Source organism: Oculina patagonica, chromosome 2 (genome assembly GCF_052425735.1).
Source record: "Oculina patagonica isolate OP01 chromosome 2, crgOcupat, whole genome shotgun sequence".
Classification (NCBI taxonomy): domain Eukaryota; kingdom Metazoa; phylum Cnidaria; class Anthozoa; order Scleractinia; family Oculinidae; genus Oculina; species Oculina patagonica.
This window is the reverse complement of record NC_135759.1, coordinates 18565038-18586606: the sequence shown is the minus strand read 5'-3', so window position 1 is coordinate 18586606 and position 21569 is coordinate 18565038. Positions and strand designations below refer to the sequence as shown.

The 21569-nt window shown below is 37.6% G+C and overlaps 1 protein-coding gene and 1 non-coding gene across 2 annotated transcripts; one reads left to right on the top strand and one right to left on the bottom strand.

Moving 5' to 3' along the window:
- The first annotated feature begins 857 nt into the window (after positions 1-857).
- On the top strand, positions 858-20269 carry LOC144643329 (nucleolysin TIAR-like). Its single transcript, XM_078502540.1, has 16 exons — positions 858-928; positions 1000-1028; positions 1125-1221; positions 2750-2848; positions 8179-8236; positions 10291-10378; positions 12633-12708; positions 13143-13173; positions 13450-13515; positions 14818-14910; positions 15778-15862; positions 15987-16062; positions 16805-16864; positions 17686-17819; positions 18421-18464; positions 19405-20269. Exons 1-16 carry the CDS (start codon positions 926-928, stop codon positions 19554-19556), a joined length of 1191 nt encoding a protein of 396 aa, XP_078358666.1. The 5' UTR covers positions 858-925; the 3' UTR covers positions 19557-20269.
- Positions 12935-13010, bottom strand: Trnas-aga (transfer RNA serine (anticodon AGA)). Its single transcript has one exon. It is a non-coding gene; the product is annotated as a tRNA-Ser (tRNA).
- Positions 20270-21569: the final 1300 nt, after the last annotated feature.

Sequence of the window (21569 nt, the reverse complement as noted above, 5' to 3'; positions counted from 1 at the left end):
GGCAAACTATTGGTGAGAATAGAGACAAGTTCTATTTTGTCGCCAACAGTTGGCCAACTTGTTTCCCGTTGATGCATCGTTCACACACACCAACTTGAGTGTTCTAACACGAGTTGGCCTTTAGCTTGTCGTGTGAAGGCCGCTTTAATGCGCGCGCCGTCGTCAACTGACGTTCCCGTTCTCGTTGCGCGAAAAATCGTTCACCGTGTAACATAGTACCGGACGCGATTTTTGCGCAACTTTTGACCTTTTTTGAACTTTTAAACCCAAGTAAAAAACTCACAACGTAAGATGACGAATATTTAGAAAGTTGACTTGTGTAACAGGGTCGCCGTCGATTTTTCGCGCAACGCCTTCCCAGAATTCTGTTTAACATGGCCTGGACGCGCGCGCGAAATGTTGCGAGTTGGCGTTGCGCTGAAAATCGTCTCGTGTAACATGCATGTTGCCAAATACATCTTTTACGATGTTGCGTAACATTCCACGAAAAGTTGACGCGGTGTTGCGCGAAAAATCGTTATTGCAAGTTGTCCCGTGTACTGTAACATCATCTTGGGGCCCGCCTTAATCAGTGCGAAAAAAAGAGACGGGTTCCTGACCGTCCTCGCCGAGATTAAACTGTGACTGTCTTCAATCGAATTTGTGTATTTGCTTCTTCCTACTTGTACGACAAACACGAACATGATGATGATACCCCCATCTTTCCGCTTGCTCTCCTTCATCGATCTTTGCCGCCCTTCTCCAGAATCCACCCTTCATTATCAAATCCCGGTCAATCCCGGTCGACCCGCGCACGCGCCCGACCCAGAATAATTTCCCAGAGTTCCAAAGTCAGCGTTTATGACGTCACAATTTTTTGTTGCGTGCGCACGACAGGCTTCTCCTAAATTTTCTCCGTAATATTCCATCTTTTGATAAAGCCACAATGGTGAGTAAAAAGAAAACTTAATACGATTTTCCTTCATTCTTATCGCTAACGAATAAAATTTCTCTTTCAAGGACGACCTTGACGACAAGAAAACAAGCCTGTAAGTAAAAGAACTGCGAAACTGTCAGAGATCTTCGGTTTTGTTATTCAGGAAGTTGCACGCTGTCGCTAACATTTTTTTGTCATTTCACTTCAGCTATGTCGGAAACTTAGATCGACGTTGTACAGAGCAGTTTATCGAGGATATTTTCTCAAAATGTGGAAAGGTTGTGCGATGCAAGATGATTAATGCGGTAGGTATTTATTTATTGCTTGTGAATTCAGCGTTGTTTGATTTGGTGCCGGCCGGCGCACGTACTCCGAAAATTATACTACACATGATACGATGAAAGTTTATTTTATTTGTAAATGAAGCTTGTGTCTTCTTTGTGTATAACGGTGCCTGAAGTCTTTTATGTTATCCTACATCTTATTCTCCTTGTTTGTAGATGCGTATTGCTTTACTGTAAGCTTATAACTGGGTCGTTTGTAGCTCTTTTATATTTGAACGTGAACCGTTGTGACTCGTCGAAGTCACAAGCTTCAGTTCATTGATACGTGTAGACTCACTTGGTGTCCAGAAAAACTTGATTAACCGGCTCTTATCATAATTAGATAATAAGAACTTTGTAAATTGAAATGAAGATTATCTTGATAGAACAACGTATTTTTTATGCCATGGATTCTTGGCTTTGTTACTCTCCATCCTGTAGACTTCCGGTGATAATTTATTCTTTCAGCGGGAAAATTTCATACACGAAAGCTCGATTATTTTTATTTTTAATAACTGACCAAGCAATTCTGTTTCATTTTCTGAAATTCTACTATTTAATTAATTATCTGCTGGAAAAAGTTTTTAAAAATCCTCATTTGTTATCAAATGAGCTGGGAAAGTAAGGGAGCAACAAAAAAGAGGTATTATTTTCATCTTCCATCTCCACTGATTCCCACTGTTAGCGCTCAGCAGAGAGGGTGGAAAAGAAATGTGCGGTGCTGGGGGTAGGGGCAGAATGGTCCAGGTTGTCCTCCGGGCAAGTTGGAACCATTGGTCTTTCCCAATGGTCTCGCTTCATCTGCCAACAAAAAAGTCCAAAAATGTTACTTGTTCATCAGGAGGGGGACATTGGGGTTTGCGGTATTGCGGTGTTGGCCAATTTTTCATGCTGTACTTCGGTAATTTTAATCTTGAATTGCGGTATTGCAGTATTCTCCAAACCTGCGGGATGTGTTTTCTTAGCATTTTGGTCGACGATAGTCGGTATGAAAACTTATCCTTCGCATTTTTCCGACCATTTTCAGCTATTTCTGGTTTTTCGGAAGCAAGCTGAAACAACCTAATTTTGTCAAACATTTTTTAACTACAATTTGACTGTTTTAACAACCAGGTTTAAGTCGTGTTATTGTTTCCACAAACCACCACTCGTTTTTGCCTCGCTTTTTGCCCTCACGTCAACAATTCTGCCAGTAATGCAAGCTTTCTATAAAATTGGGGTATTTTCCGAAATTTTTTGCGGTATTGCAATATTTGCCAAAAATTTTTGCAGTAGTGAGGTGTTCAGCACCCCCCAATGCCTCCCTCTATCAGGTAGATGATGGATAAAATCCACTAGCTCCAGGCTATCAGACAGAACTTCCTTTGCATGCTGGTTTTTGTCTTCTCTTAGTTCCTTGCCCCCTGGTTGTCTTAGCAACAGATAATGTCCTGAATGATTTGGAATTTTGGCTCGACTTCCATCCATGTACGTACTTCTAACCAATTTTTGTTTCCCCTCTCTTTAATAGAGTTCCTCAACTGATCCTTACTGCTTCGTAGAATTTGAAACCAAAGAAGCGGCAGAATATGCACTTTTTGCGATGAATAATAGGAATGTATATGACAAGGTAAGCTTTCCTTAAGTCTGTAGTCCCTTAAAGGAATTTCTTTGCGATAATGTTTATCGTGCAAATTAAATAGTTTCCATCAGCTACATCTAATGATTCAATTGAATTGCGGTCATTTCACCTACGAGTGGATTCGCTAACGACCAGTTTGCTTACATCTTAGGTCGATTTACTTACGTCTAAATTCATTTCGCTAACTTCAGACAAAGGCGAATCGACCAAAGACGTAAGAGAACTGGTTGTTAGTGAATCCACTCGTAGGCGAAACGACCGGTTGCCGATTCAGTTTAGCACCAGCCTTCCAATAAGTGCCCCCTTTTTAATTATGAATGTGTCTGCCAATAAGTGCCTGTATTCTGATAAACAGTAACACCTGCTGTCAGCATTATGTCAAAACAGAGAAAGAAAATCAAGCATACTCATTTTAAACAAACCTTTCTTCAGTTTTGTAAATTCGAAGTAAAACACCAGAAGAGCCTGTGAATCTTTGAAAACTACTTCATAAACAAAGTATGAAGGATGCTAAAAACTTAGTAACCAAGCTACAAACTCAGTGGTCACTGGTAACTACGCATCTGCCAGGTTACTAAGCAGTCAAGTTCAAAGCACGAATGATGGAAAGATGTTTAGCTAAAGTGGATTTTCATCTTACATGTATGTTGGCAAAAAATGTTACCTCTTTATTCAAAAATTGTGTCAAGAAGTATGAACAACATTCAAATTCTGTAAGGAGAACTGTCCTTAAATTGATGCCTGTGTTTTTTTTAACTTCCCAACACATGGAGCGTCTTATAACCGTGTGTTTTGGAAATTTTCAGTTTAGAAACTTAACAGGTCAAAGTTGCCAAGTTTGGAGTGCGTCTTATAACCGAGAGACTATGGTAACTCATTGCAAAACTCTAAGGTTCAGCAACCACTGCTTTTTCCATCATTTGTCAGCTGAAATGGTTGAAATGACCTTTCTTGATAGCCTTCTTCATCTTCCAACAAAAAGTCTGAAAACTTTACATGCCTGTCGCACAAGAGAAGGATAGAACACATTTTCCCGACAGGAAAAACCTCTGGCCCCAGGCTATCAGAAAGGACTTTCTTTACATGCCGATAGCTGTTTTCTGTTATAATTGACCATTTTCAATTGTTTGGGTTGGTTGGGACCTTACTTTTAGAAGGCCCTGCTGCAAGTTGTTGTTGTACTTAAACCTGAAACGGGGAAATGAAACAAACAAAACCATCAAAACAAGCAAAACCCATTGCCATTATTGAGAGGTAACCGTAAACAGGCTAACCTGAGCATCATTCAGGCTAACCAGAGTGCTTTCTTTGGTCTCCTGACTCCATTGTGTTCGTTTTGGTCTGGTGTTTTGCCTCTTTTTTGTTTCGGGTTTTAGTACAAGCCCTCCATCCTTCCCATTTTGTGTTAATTGACAGGTAACTGTTTGTTCAATCAATTTAGTGTAAAATACTTTAGACATGATAAACTAAGGACAGGAAATTGAGGCCTGTAATGTCCTGGGTCAAGTGACCCTGTCAAGCAGAGTACTCCGCTGGACAGAGTCACTTGACCCAGGACTATGCCCACCTTGCAGGACGTGCATGTGGCTCCCCTTGGCATGGCCCCATATACTGAGGTCCCTCATCAAGTGGGTCTTGGCGGTACATTCCCTGCCCCAAAAATATGCCCACACACGTGAGTCTGTTGGCACTTTATTGCACGTTAGATCATTCACTTTATGTAATTATTTCCTAAGTGTAAATGTGTCAGTGATGAAAGAGTTTTTTCCCTCACAAAAAAGCATTGTCCCTCTGACTAAACTTTTTCTAATAGTCTTCATATGGAACAGCTGACCTAGACTAAGTGTCCAAGCAGATGCTATTCCAACTACATTTATTTGTCACTTGAACAGTTGGGCAATGTCTAAATGCCTGACCAAGCTAAGGATGTCCACTCGTTAAATTTTCATAATAACGTCGATGTCTGGGATCACAATTTCAGGTTGAATTGGTTGGTTTGTTTCTCTTAATTTACTGGGAACAAAATTTCGATTGATTTGGTTGATCATGAAACTTTTTTGATGAACATCAAACTCGATTGAAACTTGATTTGGTCAAGGTTTTCCAACCAAACACTTTTTTTAACCATTTTTGGATAAAATGTGTGATAATTATTATTCAATAAATAAGCTGCAAATAGCAGATTTGAAAAGCTACCATTTCTAGTGTTAGCCTTTCATTGGAGCAAAGAGAACTCTCAATAACATTTTTTCTATCCAATCAGTGATTGGTAATAAAAAGGATATTCTCCTTAATAACATAATTTTATTAGTGCTTTGTGTAGAACTGAATAGCCTAAGAGATAATAATTCGATTTGTCCAGAGTACGATCACATAATTTGTATTTTAAAGCAGATGTGTCGAGAGAATGTATGTACAGATTGTAGTTCAATTTTTCCCCTGGTACAATTTGGTATTTTCCTTTGTCCTGGTGAAATGGTAATACTTATGATTATGAATAATTATAAAATAAAGGAAAATACCAGATTGCACCAAGTCCAAGGGTAAAATTGAACCACAATATATTCAGTCTACTTTAGCCCATCAACATCTCAGAACAACCATTTAAAGAAATGTATGGCAGTCATTGAGGAGTTTATAAGGTGTTTGAACTTGGGATTCAGGGGTTAGGTCACCCAAAAAAAGAATCCTGGTTTATCCTTTCTTAAAAATAGTATGTAGTGCATATGAATTGTATCCTCAGCAACTTAAAGACTGACTGTGGATTTAAAATTTCCCTTAGTTCTATAGACTTACATGTTCCTCACCACCAATTATATACAGTTATTTATAAACTCAATTTAAAAGTGAAATGCTGCAGCTAACAAAACTAATGTGCCTTGAAACACTTTAATTATTGCTTTTGACAAGTTAGGGTTTCATTGACAGGTTAATTATTTCACACTGTGCACTTTGACAAAAGTACTAAGTTGTATACTTGTGCTCGTTGAAAAAGATTTTAAGGTTTGCAGTTCAAGCTATTTAATAAAATTAATGATTATCTTTGTCACCATACAAAAGGAACAAAAAAAATGTAAAACTGCTCTTTCTTTCATTCCTTTAGTTTATTCATTGTTGGTTTCGAATTCTTTGTTTTTCCATAACATTGACTGGTTTACAATGGCCTTGACCTTCTTTTTTTCTAGAATAATCTGCAGATTATTGTGTGATAGCCTACATGCTGTCATATTTGGTTGGCTTATTAACTTTCAAGTCAAAACAAGGCACTGACATTCATTATGGATGAAGAAAGAGAGTGAAATTTTGAACACTGACAGTAATAAATGGCATTGAGATAATTCAATGACAGCTAACTGTCAAAAATCAGCGTGTTGATAAATATTCATTTTTGTGTGTTAGTAGAAAATTAGACCCTGTCTTGTGAATGATGCTGAAAATGTACAAAGTAACTCCCATTAAATAGTCTAGTTGTGGTAATATGGGTGTGACAATAAAACATCATTTGACTTACTTAAGTACACAAGCTTTGCAAACAAGATGTTCACCTATAGATAGGTGTCTTTTATTTTTATTAGTTGATCATTCTTTAACAGTATTACATAATCTGTATTTTACCACAAAAAGGTATTTTTCTCACTTTAAGAGATGCATGTAGCCACATGCAGTTTAAGACCACCCGAACTCTTAAATCAAGGGGGTTATCAGACCCTTTGTGCTTGTTAAGCAGGGATTTGTTGGAATATGTATCAATGATGGTCAAACTGGTCAATTTTGATTCTTTATATCTGTTAACTAAAGATAGTGTGATGTACACACTTAACTGTAATGGAAAAATTCTAGGGATCTACCAGGGGTATGTGTAGTTTGCTTACCAGATTTGGTCTCTCAGGGGGGTTTTGCTTCATGCGCTGGTACATGTATTACTTGGGAGTTATCAAGTTTACAAGCCTTTTAACCAATGGTACTAGATTTCTAAACAAGATCTCCAAATTATTTGTGATACTTCTATTACTTTTGCCATAGCAATGCACTGACAATGCCTATACCATGTTCCTGTGAAATAATTTTTTCCCTTCTGGAATAGCCACATGTTGTTGAAACCCACTAAGAAGTGACCACCCAAAATCTTAAGCCAAGGGAGGTCATCAGGCTGCCAGGGTTGCTTGTTAGGGGTATATTGGTAGATGCATCAGTAGTGGGTTGACAATTGATGCATAATTTGTTGAATCAGTATTTTTTCTACCACTGATAGTGATGTTTCTGTGGGGTGAGAAATATCCAGGGCTTCACATGTTGTTTGCTTAGGGATTTGGTCACCTAGAGAGGTTTCACTTCACCTGCTGGTATTGTTTGGAAGCTTTCTTAACTAAGAGGGAAACCATGTATATATTAAAGTCAGTATGGCAAAAAAATATCTGTTCAGCTCCCAGTAAATTGATATGATGACCATTAATTTTAGACCAAAGATAATTATACGGTTTTAAATTATTTTTTTATCTTTTGTGAACTTTGGTGAATAATTATATTGGAGAAACTCCACCCAAATGTATATCAAAATTTAGCCAGGCATTGTTGTTTCCCAGTTGAAAGTAATGAAGTATTTTAAAATAATGAACATATCTACACCCAAGTGCATTTAAAGATCAGTTTGTTTTTATTCAAACATGTTAAGATCCATTGAGTTATTGATTCATCTATGTCTTTTACTGACAGTGTGAGGATTTTTTGGGAGCACAGTTTACAGTATATTGTTTGCATACTTGTAGTAGACAGGTGAAGGTTGAACAGTGTGATTGTTTTGTGGGTCGCAGAGGATGTAATTGAGAAGACACATGGGGCTGTAATTTCGTAGACATGTTTATATTCAGTGGTTTAAAACTTGACAGGTCTGAATAAAATTATTTTCATTCTTGTCCAATGGGTTTTCTCCAAATGGCAGATCTGTCATGTCTAAGGAGCAGAATTGATAAATACTTCATTTCCTTCAAATAAAAACAGTCACAGAAGTAGAGGAATCACCAGTGTTTTGGTCCTTGAAATTGGTTTTCAATTTTACAGAAATTGATTTTAAGTGTGAGAATTGTGTCTATCACAAATTGCCTCAAAGTCAAACACGCTGGCACGATTAAAGCCGTCGTAACTGTGTTGTGGTCAGAGATTCTTTTAGAACTCTTGTGCTAACTTCACTCCAGGCCACCTGCCTAATGGAGTGAACACCAGCAGCTGGCAGTAACTTGCTATAATAAGAAGATCAATTAGTGATTAATAATGGATGATGTTCATTGTTTCTTTCTTCTTCTCTTGCATGTCCTGCCCAGAATATCAAGGTGAACTGGGCGACGAATAACACAGGAGGCATGAGGAAGGATACAAGTAGTAAGTCTACACAATTTTCTTTTTATTCAATTCTTTAACTGCAGATTTGTCTGCTCAGACTCTCAGTTAGAACTAAGCAGTTTATTTTTATTGATTCACAACAGAGAACTCCCTTCCTTTGCTATTATTATCTCACGCACACACACACACATGAATTCACTGTATTTTAAAGTATTGTTTGGCTTCCATTCCTCTGCTACTCAAAGCCCAATTGTTGGTTTAAAATGTGCAAAAGTGATTTGGCAGATTTCTCAATAGAACTGGTCTTGCTTACTATAATATTAAGAGGCTTGAATTCATGGTTGATTGAAGGATTGCAAGCCAGAATTATTGGTTTGAAGTAATTTATTGGTGACCTCATTAATATTAATTGCATTCACTCAAAGTTCCCTTGGATATTTTCTGTGAGAAATATCTATGGTTTTGCAAATCTGTATAATAGTTTGCACTGTTGATAATTAGTGCTTTTCTTTGTAGATTTTTCATGCCACTGTCTCAAATGTTTGCTTCTTATTCTCCAGCCAAATGTTTCATGTTATTGTCATTCTGTTTGACAGATGATTTCAGGCAACAATATGAATTCAATCTTTAGTCTAATTTAAGCAATTTTCAGTTTCAAAACCTATCAACTTTGACAGATAGTGCAAAGTTGTGTGACTGCTTGTAAGCTCTTTGATAAAACATCATTTTGTTAAGTGTATTATAAATTTCAGGCTTTTCACTCTCACCTCCATTAGCAATTATCATAGTTATTTTGATTTAACAGCTAACCATTGTGTTTTATCATAGCCTTTGTTTGAACAGGAAATTTGTGGTGAACCTTAAGAATTGTTTTGGTTTTCTTAACTTAGATTTTTTGACAGAATAATTGTTAAAGAAAAACAAAAAGATTAAATTTAAAAATCTACTCAGCGCTTTAGATGGTATTCTGGCTACTTAAACTTATTAGAATTTGTCATTTGAAAAGCAAGTTCATTGTAATTGTCAAACACACTCAACTGTCTTTGGGCAAGTCTGCACTCAAGACAGTAAATTATCAAATAAGCAAGACAGTGTAAAAATTAATTGGCGTCTTACCACCTTTGGCTAGTTGATTAAAACCTCAGTGATTGAAAGAAAGCTTAACATGTATTATTTAAAGTGACCCTCTGTCCTATTGCCTCTAATATTCATTCTGTCTGACTGGTGAACTATATAACCAGTCATAAATGACTATTTATTTGTTTATTTTGTCATATTCATTACACAGTTTTGTTTGAAGTGAAATCTCAGCTTTTGTGTCAGTCAATTTTGTTTTTCAGGGGAGGGGGTGTGGGAGAGAGTTGTCTTGTTAAAGTAATAAAGTAAAAACCAATTTGGCAGCCCGTTAACAGTATTCTTTTTTTGTTTAACTCAAGACGCAAACACGATTCCATCAGCTAGTCTCACAACAGTGGCAAGTGAGGCCTTGTTGTGAAACAGTGAATTACCGTCTAGTATCAGCTCTGGGAAGCATGTTAGCCAACTGGTTTTAAACTACCGGCTGTTCGTGGACTTTTTATAGATCTAGAGTTTGGCATTTGTCCTGATTACTTGTGCTTATGTGAAGCAAAAATACTGTACGACACAAGTCACTGACCTGGTACCCTCTCCACCCAGGTGTATAAAATGTATTTACTATGCAAATTAAACTCTACCAGTCTCCCATAGGGGGGTCATCAAATCTCTTGGATATGAAGGACAGTGCCTGAAGTATGTGTTTTCATGCTTCTTTTGGCTGATTTTCGGGGAAATTTTTAGATTTTTGTGTGTTTTGTGGATGAATTGGTGGAGCTCTATTTTATTACACCATTAGGTACCTTAATGCAGAATTGACAATCTACCGGATTGTGAGGTTTTTGGGTTGGGATTTCTGAAAATGGATACTTAAACAAGTTATTGGGCAAACAGGCAATGCTACAAGTTGTTAACCTGTGTGTCTGATATAAAGATTGCCCATATGTTAAATTTACTTGTTTCAGTTTGGGAATTAGAATTACTAATCAATGTATTTTGGTTTTATGTTATTATTACAGATCATTACCACATATTTGTGGGTGACCTTGATTCAGAAATTAACAATGATGGTCTTTATAAAGCTTTTGCTGCTTTTGGACAAGTAACGTAAGTATTACCATTTTTTATTCCTTTTTTACTGTTTATTTTACTGTAACCTTTCAATTACTGTTGTTTCGTAACCTACATGCTACCAAATCAATTTTAATCTTCAACATCCTTGGCATCCCATTGAAGCATTCACCTTTATTTAATGTGACCATATACATTTTTACCCTTTGTTCTTCTGAGAATTCTTTAAAATTAATGATGGCTGAGTAATTAACTGTAAGACTGCAAGCTCAAGGTTTCTACTAGCTGACAGTTGATAAAGGACAGAACAATGAGTCAATAATTTTATTATCCAACCATCCCAAGCCATATTATCCAAGTTGATAGAAACCAAAAGGGAGCATTCTTATTGTTACTCACCTTTAACAGTACCAAAACACTGTGTAGTTATTTGACTTTTTGACATCTTCAAAAGGAAGCATTTAAATTCTGTCCATAATTAAAGTGAATTAACTAGTTGTGTAGAGTCAGGGCAAAGTTTTTTATATGTACTGTAACATATTGGGTGCATTTTTGCCCCTGTTTGCCACAGAGAGTGGTTTTTACTTTTTTACTAAGTAAACTAAGCTTACTGCATGTAATTAATTGAAGAGTTCAGTGTAAATATATAGGAGTGGCTGATTTACTTGGTTGGAGGGCTGGATGAGAAAATATTTTACTCCAAATCTATTTGCATGTTCATTCAAAGTCCCAGTCATGTGAAAATCAGTTCCTGAGTTTTAAGCCAAAAACTAAAGCACTTCATGTAGTATGTAGTACGCTTGATTTTTTATTACCATACTTGGTTTTTACATTGTATATTCCATCTACAAGACTGTTTAAATAGTCCCCTATCATTTTGCCCCTGCTTTCACTAAATATCTCACAAGACTTCTGACATTGATTTCACTTGCCCACCAGGCTACCAAACTTCTATAGACACTGAACTCTTCAATTATGTTACATACTAGCTTGCCCAGAAATGACAAAGTCTTTGGTTTGCAGTGATTGCCAATGCAAAGCTGAGAATGGGAGTGGTTACAGTTAGGTTACTTTCTTGTCTTTTCAACTTTGTTAATCTGTTTGTGACCATAAACTAGTTTTGTGTGTTTTTTGGTTTAAGATAATTTTTCCAAACTTAACAATTAAATTTCTTTTATGACATTAGTAACAAAAATCTAAATATCTAGGCACAACTTTGTTGCCAAAAGTACTAGTTCTTGGGTGTTTCTAGAAAGTAAAGAGAACGGTAAAGCAAAACTGATTTAAAATAATTGCTTGTTCAGTGCAGAAACAAACAAACATTTGGAAAGTTGTCACATCTTTCCCTTCGCTTTTAATGGTTTTCGCAATTTAGATTATTAGAATACAATTAATGTCAATGTTTGTGTTAATTACCAAAGAAGATTGCATGGTAAGTTACTTGCTTTTATTACAAATTTATCATTTCCATTGACAGTTAACTTGGATTATTTTTAAAGAAATTGAAGAGTATTTTGTATTAAAAGGAGCTATTTTTTATGCTCAAATACACAGGACCAAGGCATTACATACACATTACACCACATAGCTCTTTTTTTGAAACTGTGAAATTATTTTATTATTCACGGTAACATTTTTAGCAAGCTTTTCTTGATTTACTGTTCTCATGCATCACCTTTATGCAATGCATTAAACTTTTAATCACTGTTAAGTATTTGTCATTTCTATGCTGTTATGCAAGCTAGTGCAGAGTTGATATGTTTGATATTTTTATCCATGCTTAATACAGTATGTGTTGTAACACTTCCTTCCTTATTTGCTTGAATACAGATGATTGTGCACTAATTGCATCCCGCCCAGGCGATGTATGCCATTTCCTTGCTTGTTTTTCTTCTTTTTATCTTCTAAATTAGTAGAGTTCAGAATAATGAAAAGAGTGTTTATTACTTCATACATATAGTTACACTAGAAGTATAGATTTTAAGACAACTGCTATAAAAACCTTTAAAAGTTAATTTTTTTTATTCATGATTTTTCATGTATACTCTGAACGTAAGGGGTGTGTTTATTGAGGTTGTAAGGATGTTACAAGAGAGAGATTAAGGTCAAAGATAAGGTCATTTTTGCTCATATAAGTCATGACTTGATCAGCGGTACTGATTTAGTATTAAAACATAAATGTTTTCGATCTTAAAGTTTATATTTTCTCATTTTCCTTTATTCATTTTCATAGAAATTTTTTATTAATTGTTAAGTTAATTTCAAGACTGCTTCATTACCTTTTCTGTAGGGATTGTCGCGTGGTGAAAGATAATACTTCTGGAAAGTCTAAAGGATATGGTTTTGTGTCATTTCTCAAAAAGGAGGTATGTAATATATTGGGACCTAATTAGTTCCACTTTTACCAGTACTTGTTTTTACGCATATGCCTAAGTGAACCCTTCGTAGGACAATTTTGATCTGAAATCTCTTCTAAGATGATTGGGTTCTTCATTCATGTTATGCTCATTTTTTCCTGTCTTTCTTTACAAATAGCAAATAAGAAATAATTGTACAACAAATCAACCATAAGGAAACTCAGAAAAAATTCTGAGCACCAGATGGGATTTGAACCCACGACCCTCCGTGTTCTAGAACGGATGCTCTAACCACTGAGCTACTGGAGAGCAAGGGTCAATCTTGTGGGTTGGACGTACGAGCTGCATCACGCAGCCATGCAGTCCAAACACTGGTAACACATTTATTAGCAATAAATAATAAAATTAATCTGTTGTTATATGCAAATTTTTCTAATTTGTAGGATGCAGAAAGAGCCATGAGAGAGATGAAAGGTAATTATTTTGTTCAGCCCTGCTCTTTGAGAGGAATGCAGGAGTATTGTAGCACTGGGCAGTCAGCTTATGTCCCCCAAGTGCTGGCTTTTTTCATATATAATTTGTCTACTTTGCATCTGTTCATATTACATGTCCCCATTTGAAGCTTGCATGTCTTATTGATGGAATTCGTACTGATTAATGGAGATTTTCTTCTAAAAGGATACCTATCCCATAATAATATTGTGGAGCGTTTGGATCTGCCTATATCTTATCTGTGTGAATTTTATCTAGGACAACAGTTGAAAGGAAGGAACATACGAACTAATTGGGCTGCTCGGAAAGCAGCTCCCTCACAGAGTAAGTTTTGAACATTGTTTCCCCAGCAAGGCAGCATAGTACCCTTTTTAGTGCCTTGTGCAACTTGTCTCACAATTTTGTTACTGCAGAAGTTGCAAGAAAAATTTTGAGATAAGGAAGACAAATTGTTGTTGCTTTACTTTCATTTAAATAACAAGTAGGAAACATGGTCTCACCACGGAATTTTTTGTTAAAGTTCTTTCAGTATTAAGTAGATGGTTGAAACCTAGAAGTATCAGAGGTGTGTTTAGTATGAGTGTGCTTGACACATTGAGTGGTAGCTGTTTTCAGCCCCATGAAAAGAAGTAATTGTCAGTTGATACTACATCTGTAGCTTGTCGCTGGCTGGTTGGTTTTTGAAAATGGCCAATCCAAAATTGACTCTGAAGGTAACTACCCCTCAGTAACAAAATGTGGGTCACTAGCCTTGCATTAGTCACCAGATCTCAAGCTTAAGTTACTATTATGAGCTATAGGTTGAAGTTGAATTGATAGTGGTTAAGCTTTATTTTGTAGCTAAGGGTAACACTATATATTAATTTTATGTTTACACTATATGAAATTGTGTTCTTTTAGTCAAAACACCTCAAGCGTTCCTGTCAAGGGTGGATTAATGATCCATTATTGAAAATTTGATTTCATTCTTTGCTTCAATATTCCATTCTTGAATTGAATATTTCAATTTTCAAACGGCGACTCGATTCAAAACTCGAATGTTGATTTCATTCATGCGACAGACACGTGAGAATTTGAAAAAGTTCCCCAATTTGCATAAAATGGGTCAACAACATTTTTGTCATTTTCCCCACTTTTTCTTCTGCCAGTAGTATTTTTGTGCCTTTTCAGTGCACCAAAATGTCTCGCCTCTCCTTTGGTATTATCATAGGGTTGAAATAAAAGAATGTGAAAAACAAAATGATGAGAAAACAATGTGTGTGACATTTGACGGTTGACTAGTTTTATGCAAGTTCAAGCCGAATTCCCACGTGCCTGTGGCGTGAAGCCAGACAACAATCCAATCAACATTTGAGTTTTAAATTGAGTCGCCGTTTGAACATTGAAACATTCCATTCAAGAATGGAATATTGAAGCAAAGAATGAAATCAAATTTGCAATAATTAAATCATTAATCCACCCTTGACAGGAACGCTTGAGGTGTTTTGACTGTAATTCTCAAAGTAAGGATTCTTTATGATGTAATTACAAATAAGTCTGTCTCTGAAAGTTTAATTCTAATGTGAAATTCTAACTCAAACTTTTAAACTCTAATGTGAAATTCTACCGTAATTTGTTCATTTGAAGATACGAAGCAACTGTCAATGGATGAAATACAAAGACAAGCATCTCCATATAACTCTACTGTTTATGTTGGGAATCTTCCACCTGGCTGCACTGGTAAGTATAATCATTATTAATTTTGAGCCTCATAAAGTTAGGAGTACCAAACACACATAAAACATACATAAAATGTTTATAATTATTCATTAATTGTAGACCAGTTCATCTGTAGCTCAGATAGTCTCAGACAGTAGAGTATCTCAAATCCCATTTCATGGACACCTTGCTATTGCAAACAGCAGTTTTGGTCCTTAGCTTTATTTTCTTTTAGATGGGTCTTTCTTGTTTTGGTTTCTTCTCTCCCTGTTTTCTTTCAACTGGGCAGTACTGTAACCTAGTCACCATTCTACTTAACCCTATTACATCTGCATTCAAATTCTGTTTAACTGTCCAGCCTCAGACTAGTAGTCTAGTGGGCTGGGCTCCCGGGGGAGGGAAGGGGACTCCCACATGAAAGGGATGGGTTTGCTTGTCAGTAAACTTGAATTAAAACCCAAAAGGAGATCAAATAGGGCAAGCCTCAAGGGTTTTTTTGGCCCCTAGAAGACACCATTTTTCATGCCAGATCGGTTCAGACTGGAAACACAGTATGACTGTGTAACTTTGTTTCTTCACATGCAAAGACCTCAACTGTTAATATTGTAATTCTGTCTGGAACACCCTAAGTGGGTTAAAATCCATAATTTACAGCCCTAAGCAGGATGACAAGCATCCTCATCCTTTCATATCGGAGTACCCCTCCCCCCCCCCTCCCCCCACACATACACACCCCAGTAGAAGGGCAGATTCAGCTCCAGCTCTGAAAGTGGAGCAAATTGGCAGACATTAACAATTAACTACAGAGTAAAAAGCAGTAAGGTAAAAGTGTATTTTTTGCTATTTCTAATCATTTATTGACCCTTTATATTTTTCCTTCTTTGCCAGATGACACACTTCGTCAGAACTTTTCACAGTTTGGACAGATCTATGACATCAAAATTTTCCCAGAGAAGTTTTATGGATTTATCAAGTAAGTTGAATTTGCAAATGATCAGTGTGCCATTTATGTTGATGTTGATTCTGCAACACCAACATCAGCTTATGGTTCAGATTAGCAAATATTAATCCTCCTTCATTCTGAATTCTTTTCATAGATTTTATACACACGATCAAGCTTTAGAAGCAATTTACCAATCACAGAGAACAGTATTAGGAGATAATGTATTGAAAGTAAGTATGTGATCTTCAGGAATAATTTATATAATTAAACATTATATGTACTGCCTACCCTCTATTCTGACAGTTGACATATAATTATGAATACATATCCAGAGAAAAGTCCCTTCCAGTTGTCTGGGTCAAGTAGATTTTCCTTCCTGACAAGTAACTTTTCATGCTTGCTTGCTCAATTGGCAAGGGTCCAGGCAAGTGATCTGGCGACTAAATCATAAAAATGTAAACCTAGGCAAGTAAAATTTGATAGCTGCTTGTCTAAATTAAAATTCAAGATTTTTTCGAGCCCTGCATATCATCTGTAGAGTGCAGGCGTATGGCGTGTCAAGTGTTCCAATAGGCCATTTCCGAGTTACCCTTTGCCTCTGTTTCAAAACGAGTCTACGTGCAAAACTATTCATATGAAAATGAGTTTCACCAACAAGTCCATTTTTATGCAAATCAAACTCATTTTCATTTGAATGGTTTCGCATGTAGACTTGTTTTAAAACAGAGGCAAAGGGCAACTCAGAAATGGCCTATTCCCGCCACAGACTGCATAAACATAAAGTTGCAGAAAATATAAAAAAATATAAATACAGAAGTAGCTGGTGAAGTATTTGATGAATATCCAAAGGAGAAAATAACCAAAAATCAAGGGGAATGATTACTTAGTGTTAGTCAATTTTATAATTGCTTACTTAATGCTTTTAATGGGATCTATTACTGACTTCTACTTTAAATCGTTTTTTATTTTCAGTGTTCTTGGGGGAAGGAAAATGCAGAAATAAACAATGCACATCAGCAGCAGTGGCAGCAGGTATTTGAATCATATTTAGTCTCCACCACCATTTGTGTTGTCTGCCTGGGGTTTGGGGAGGGGAAACTCCCAAATAAAAAGGACCGAGTTAGTCGTTGGAAAATTTGAATTTAATCCTCTTTAGGAGACCAATCTGGGCATGGCTCAATCTTTTTTTGATTCCATGCCTGGCCAGTCTTGACCACCAACACAGTATAACAATGTACTTTTTATTTCTTCACTTACCCTAAACGAGACCTTTACAGCTAAAAATTTCTGGCGTTCTGTCCTGAACACCTAAGTGAGACCAGAATCCTTAATTTACCCCCTAAGCAAGACGACAAGCATTCCTGTCCCTTTTATATGGGAATCCCTGACGGAGTTTTCTGTGACTGACAAGAGGCCTTCATGAGGGTACAGACAGGGGTTCTTGTTGTAACTCTCAGGGGTTGAAGATTTTTGTGGCAACCTGACAATGATGGGGTAACACGTGATGGTTGGGTACCAGCTCTCACAAGGTCTCACACGAATGCCTCGCTACCCTTTGAGAGAACAATAGAACAAACAACATGAACAGTGCCCTAGCCCCAAATAACAATAGCAACTGCTACACTAGAGGACCAGTAGAATTACAAAGTTACGAGAGCTGCTACATTAAGGGAGAAGCAATATCCTTAGTTGCTTCTTGGTATAGAAAAGAGATTTGGGCAGTGCCTGCACTGATTAGCCTTTGAACTCTTCTGATATGAGCATTTACCCTACCTTCATTTTGCCAAGTTGCAAGATCCTTCCTCACTTTTTGTCCTATTTATTGATCCTGGGTTGTTGTTTTTGCATTTCAGTACTATCAGCAGTATTACCAACAGTTCTATGGTCAGCAGCCTATGCAGCAGCAGGCCCAAGCTCAGGCAGGGTATGTTCAGTACCCAACAGCAGCGGCAGCGCAGTATGTCTACTATCCACAGCAGGCCTTTGGGTAAGTGTAAAGCTGGTTGGGGCAGCCTTTTGTGACATACGTGGGTTGGTGGGTGTGGCAGAACGGGGTCATGGGAGGAAAACAGGAGGGGGTTGTGGCGTTTTATACATAACGAGCAATACAATTTATGGGAAATAAACCATCGAGTTTACAAGAAACTGTTTTTATTTATAGGCTTTTTAGGAAACTATGTATAAACCTTTCAATTGTCGGTAAAGTCTCCAGTATCGGACAAAATTTCACCCCTTCCCCCCAATTCCCCCATCACCTCCACCCCGAGTGTAACCTGTCAGCCTCCAATGGCAAAAGAAACACCTGACCAGTGAATACTTTGCGATCCAGTGAATCATAATAGCTTTATTGTTGTGTTAGATCTGAGCTAACTGGTAACACATAATATTGAAAAAATATTTGCAATATTTCAAAATATAAGATACAAAAAATATTTCACTTCAAAATACCTATTTGAAAGATTCGGGGTAAGTTATGTCAAGCAAAAAACACTAATGTCGTTTGAAATCATCCTTAACTCTAGCTTTTCAATGTTTTGCAGTTCTTATTTAGTGACGAAAACTTAATGACTTCTCGCCTTCTTTGACAGAAACCAGCCGATGCAAGTTGTTCCTGCACATATGGGATACCCTGGTGAGATATTGTCATTTGTGAAAAGATGAGCATTCAGAAAATGGTGTCTGCAGCTGCTATCGTGTTTTGACGGGAGAAAGGGTAACAAGCCTTTCCCTGTAGTCAATTTAAGCATATAGACCTGCAGACTGGTTGCAACGCGGCAAGTTAATGACGACACTGTTGTCTGAACTTTCGGACAGGACTCCTGCTACTATTTGGTTAGATTATGTTATTTGAAAACCCTTTAGGCACCTACACGCCGAGTCTCGACACGTTATTTCTGTCTAAAGCAGACGGGAATAACAGAAGGTGGTGTTCGGGACAAGCGTAGACCTTTTCATCAGTCGAGCTACTTGGGATTGACCTAAAGGAGAATTTAGTTTGACTGATGAGATGATCGACGTTTGGCCCAAGCATTAGCCTGAAGTGTCTGAATTTTTCTTTGGTATATGAGCGAAGGAAAGGTTTGCTGTAATTCTTGTTCCTTGATATGTTAACCGCTGAATGGTGTGTTCCCGCTCAGTCTAAAAGTTAGCCTACCAAGACGACTCCTCAGACTAGTGAAACCTAATTAAAGTAATCAAATCGCGTCAATCATACACAATGAACCAATCAGAGGTCGCATTTAACCTTGCAGCCGTTGGCAAGCGTGGGAAAAGACAGGAAACCATTTTACGGTTGGTTTTGGTTTTGCACCTGATTGGCTGAGAAAACAACGTGCTTGTTTTTATTGGTCAGACCAGGTTACGCGAGCGTTTTGAACCAATGACAGCTCAACAAACGCATCTACCGTACCTCCCCTAACTGGGGCTTAGGGGCTTAACGTAAATGGGCTCGAAGCCAGCAGACATCATTTTCAAGCTCGTCTTACATGTAGAACCAACACGACCGTTAAGGGTCTTTTAATAACGTTCAATCGTTTTCCCTCCAGTCACTTTAGTCCTTTGTTCTCCTTCAGCTCAAATGGCGCCAGCATCCTCAGCTGGTCAGCAGCCTCCCGCGCAGACACAACAGATGATGGGCATGATAGGACATCACCAAGGGGCGCCCGCCCCTGCCAATGCAACTTCTTACGTCATGCAGCAGGCTGCAGGATACCCAACACAGTAGTGACACCACAGGACTGTATAAAAGAGAAACAAAAAAAAAACTTAAACCGTCAACAGAGTTGACGATAGACGTGCCCTCTCTACTGCAGAGGAAAAATTTAATGGGAGAAAAAATGCAGAAGTGTTTTAAAATAAAAACTCTCTCGCGTCGCTTCAGGTGAAAACGAAAAAAAAGTATCTGAGCTATAAAAAGCGATCTCTTGTTTGGCATTGAACCCTTTTGTGTTGAAAAAGTAGCCGAGTAGTGCTTAGAGCATAGTGAAGCTAATAAGCATACATGTATACTTTGTACAGTTTAAGAAAGTATATTTTGTATTTATTGTTTTCCGATTTTTTGGGTTGGTATTCCACCTTCATCCTCTCTTAAAAAAAACTATATTTTTTTTCATGTCACGAACAAGCAACATCGCTTGATTTATAGCTTTTTGTAGAATTCAACGCCGCAAATGAAATTGAACTTTTTCAACATACAAAGGTTGTTCATTGCTAAGCTGAACTGTATCGTGTCCGTAACCCGTGTACCTTGTTACAAAGCTTTGTACATTTGTTCCATGTGAAGCTCTCTGGCTGGCCGTGCTTATCTGTAGTGTAACAGTTTAGTTAATGTAGTAATGTGAACATCTGTGGGAAATCGTCAAGTGTAAATGTAGGGATATATGCGTCTCAATGTCGGACGACCAGGAAAAAACGAAATAAAAAGAAGACCTTTTACAATACGAGTCGTTTTATTCAATGGAACCACCCCCTCTCCCCTCCCTCATGGATGGCGCAGTGGTGAAAGCGCTCGCCTCCCATCAATGAGGCCTGGGTCCGATTACCGGACCCGGCCGTCATATGTTGTTGTTGGTTCTCGTCCTTGTTCCGAGGGTTTTTTCCGGTTTTCCTCCCTCCTGTAAAACCAACATTTCCAAGTTCCAATTCGACCTGGATAGAGGACTGCATGGAAAACAGTAAGAGCTGATTTGGCTTGCTTTCTAATATAGTAATTTCGTTTTATTTATTCCCCCTCCCCCTTTGTCGGGCCCCACCCGTCCCGAGGGCGTTGAAACCTTACCCTATTCTAGCCTGCGTTGCAGACGAACTAAACCCTCCGGGGTTTTAAAGTTTGTCTGCAACGCAGGCTTCCCTATTCGGGCAGTAACAAACTTAGGGAAGGTAACCATAACTTACGGAAGAATTGAAACTGGAAGGCATTCTACACCTAAACTCCCTGAGCATCGGAGACTACGCTTACACTAGGGTATAAATTTTTGGGATTCATAAATGTTTCCGGACTCATCGAATTTAGGGTATTCGGATTCGTAGACGTTTACATTAAAAGGGTATTCGGACTCTCAGCCGTTTACACACATCAAAAATCGGGGGAAAATGTCGCACAAAACGAGGTCCAGAACGGATCAAAATGTCACAGAAAGACAAGGATGACGTGGTGCGTTCGTTTAGTTGAAAAAAGGACTAAGGAATGGAGTTGGAAAGCGTTCAAAACAAGTACGAGGGTATTAGGAAAGATTTCGTAGATTTGTATTGACAAAAAGATGGAGAAAAGTCGGTATCACGTGCGGATAAATATCTGGATACACGACCTGTTTACGCAACAAAAACATTGCGGATTCAAAAGTATTCGAATACAATGTGCATTCCGGAGGCGCGACCAAAGCGGGACGTTTTTATTTTGGATTCGCCCACCTGTGTGTAAACGACAAAACGAATCCGGTAACAAAACCTACCGAATTTGTCACGAGTCCGGAAAAAATATCCCCATGTGTAAACGTAGTTTGAGAATCTGTTAATACTGCAGCTCAAATTAATTTGAAACCGCAGAACACTTTCAACTAAATTGAATATGATTAGAAATTCTCCAATGGATGATATTAGAAAATTATTCTGATTTCGATTCTTTAATTTGTATTTCTTTTAAGTAATGTAGATGCTTTCATTTGTAAAGAATAAGGTTACTTTATTCATGAAGCTTTTACACTCTGAAACAAATCGACAGTTACAGCAACTGTAAATC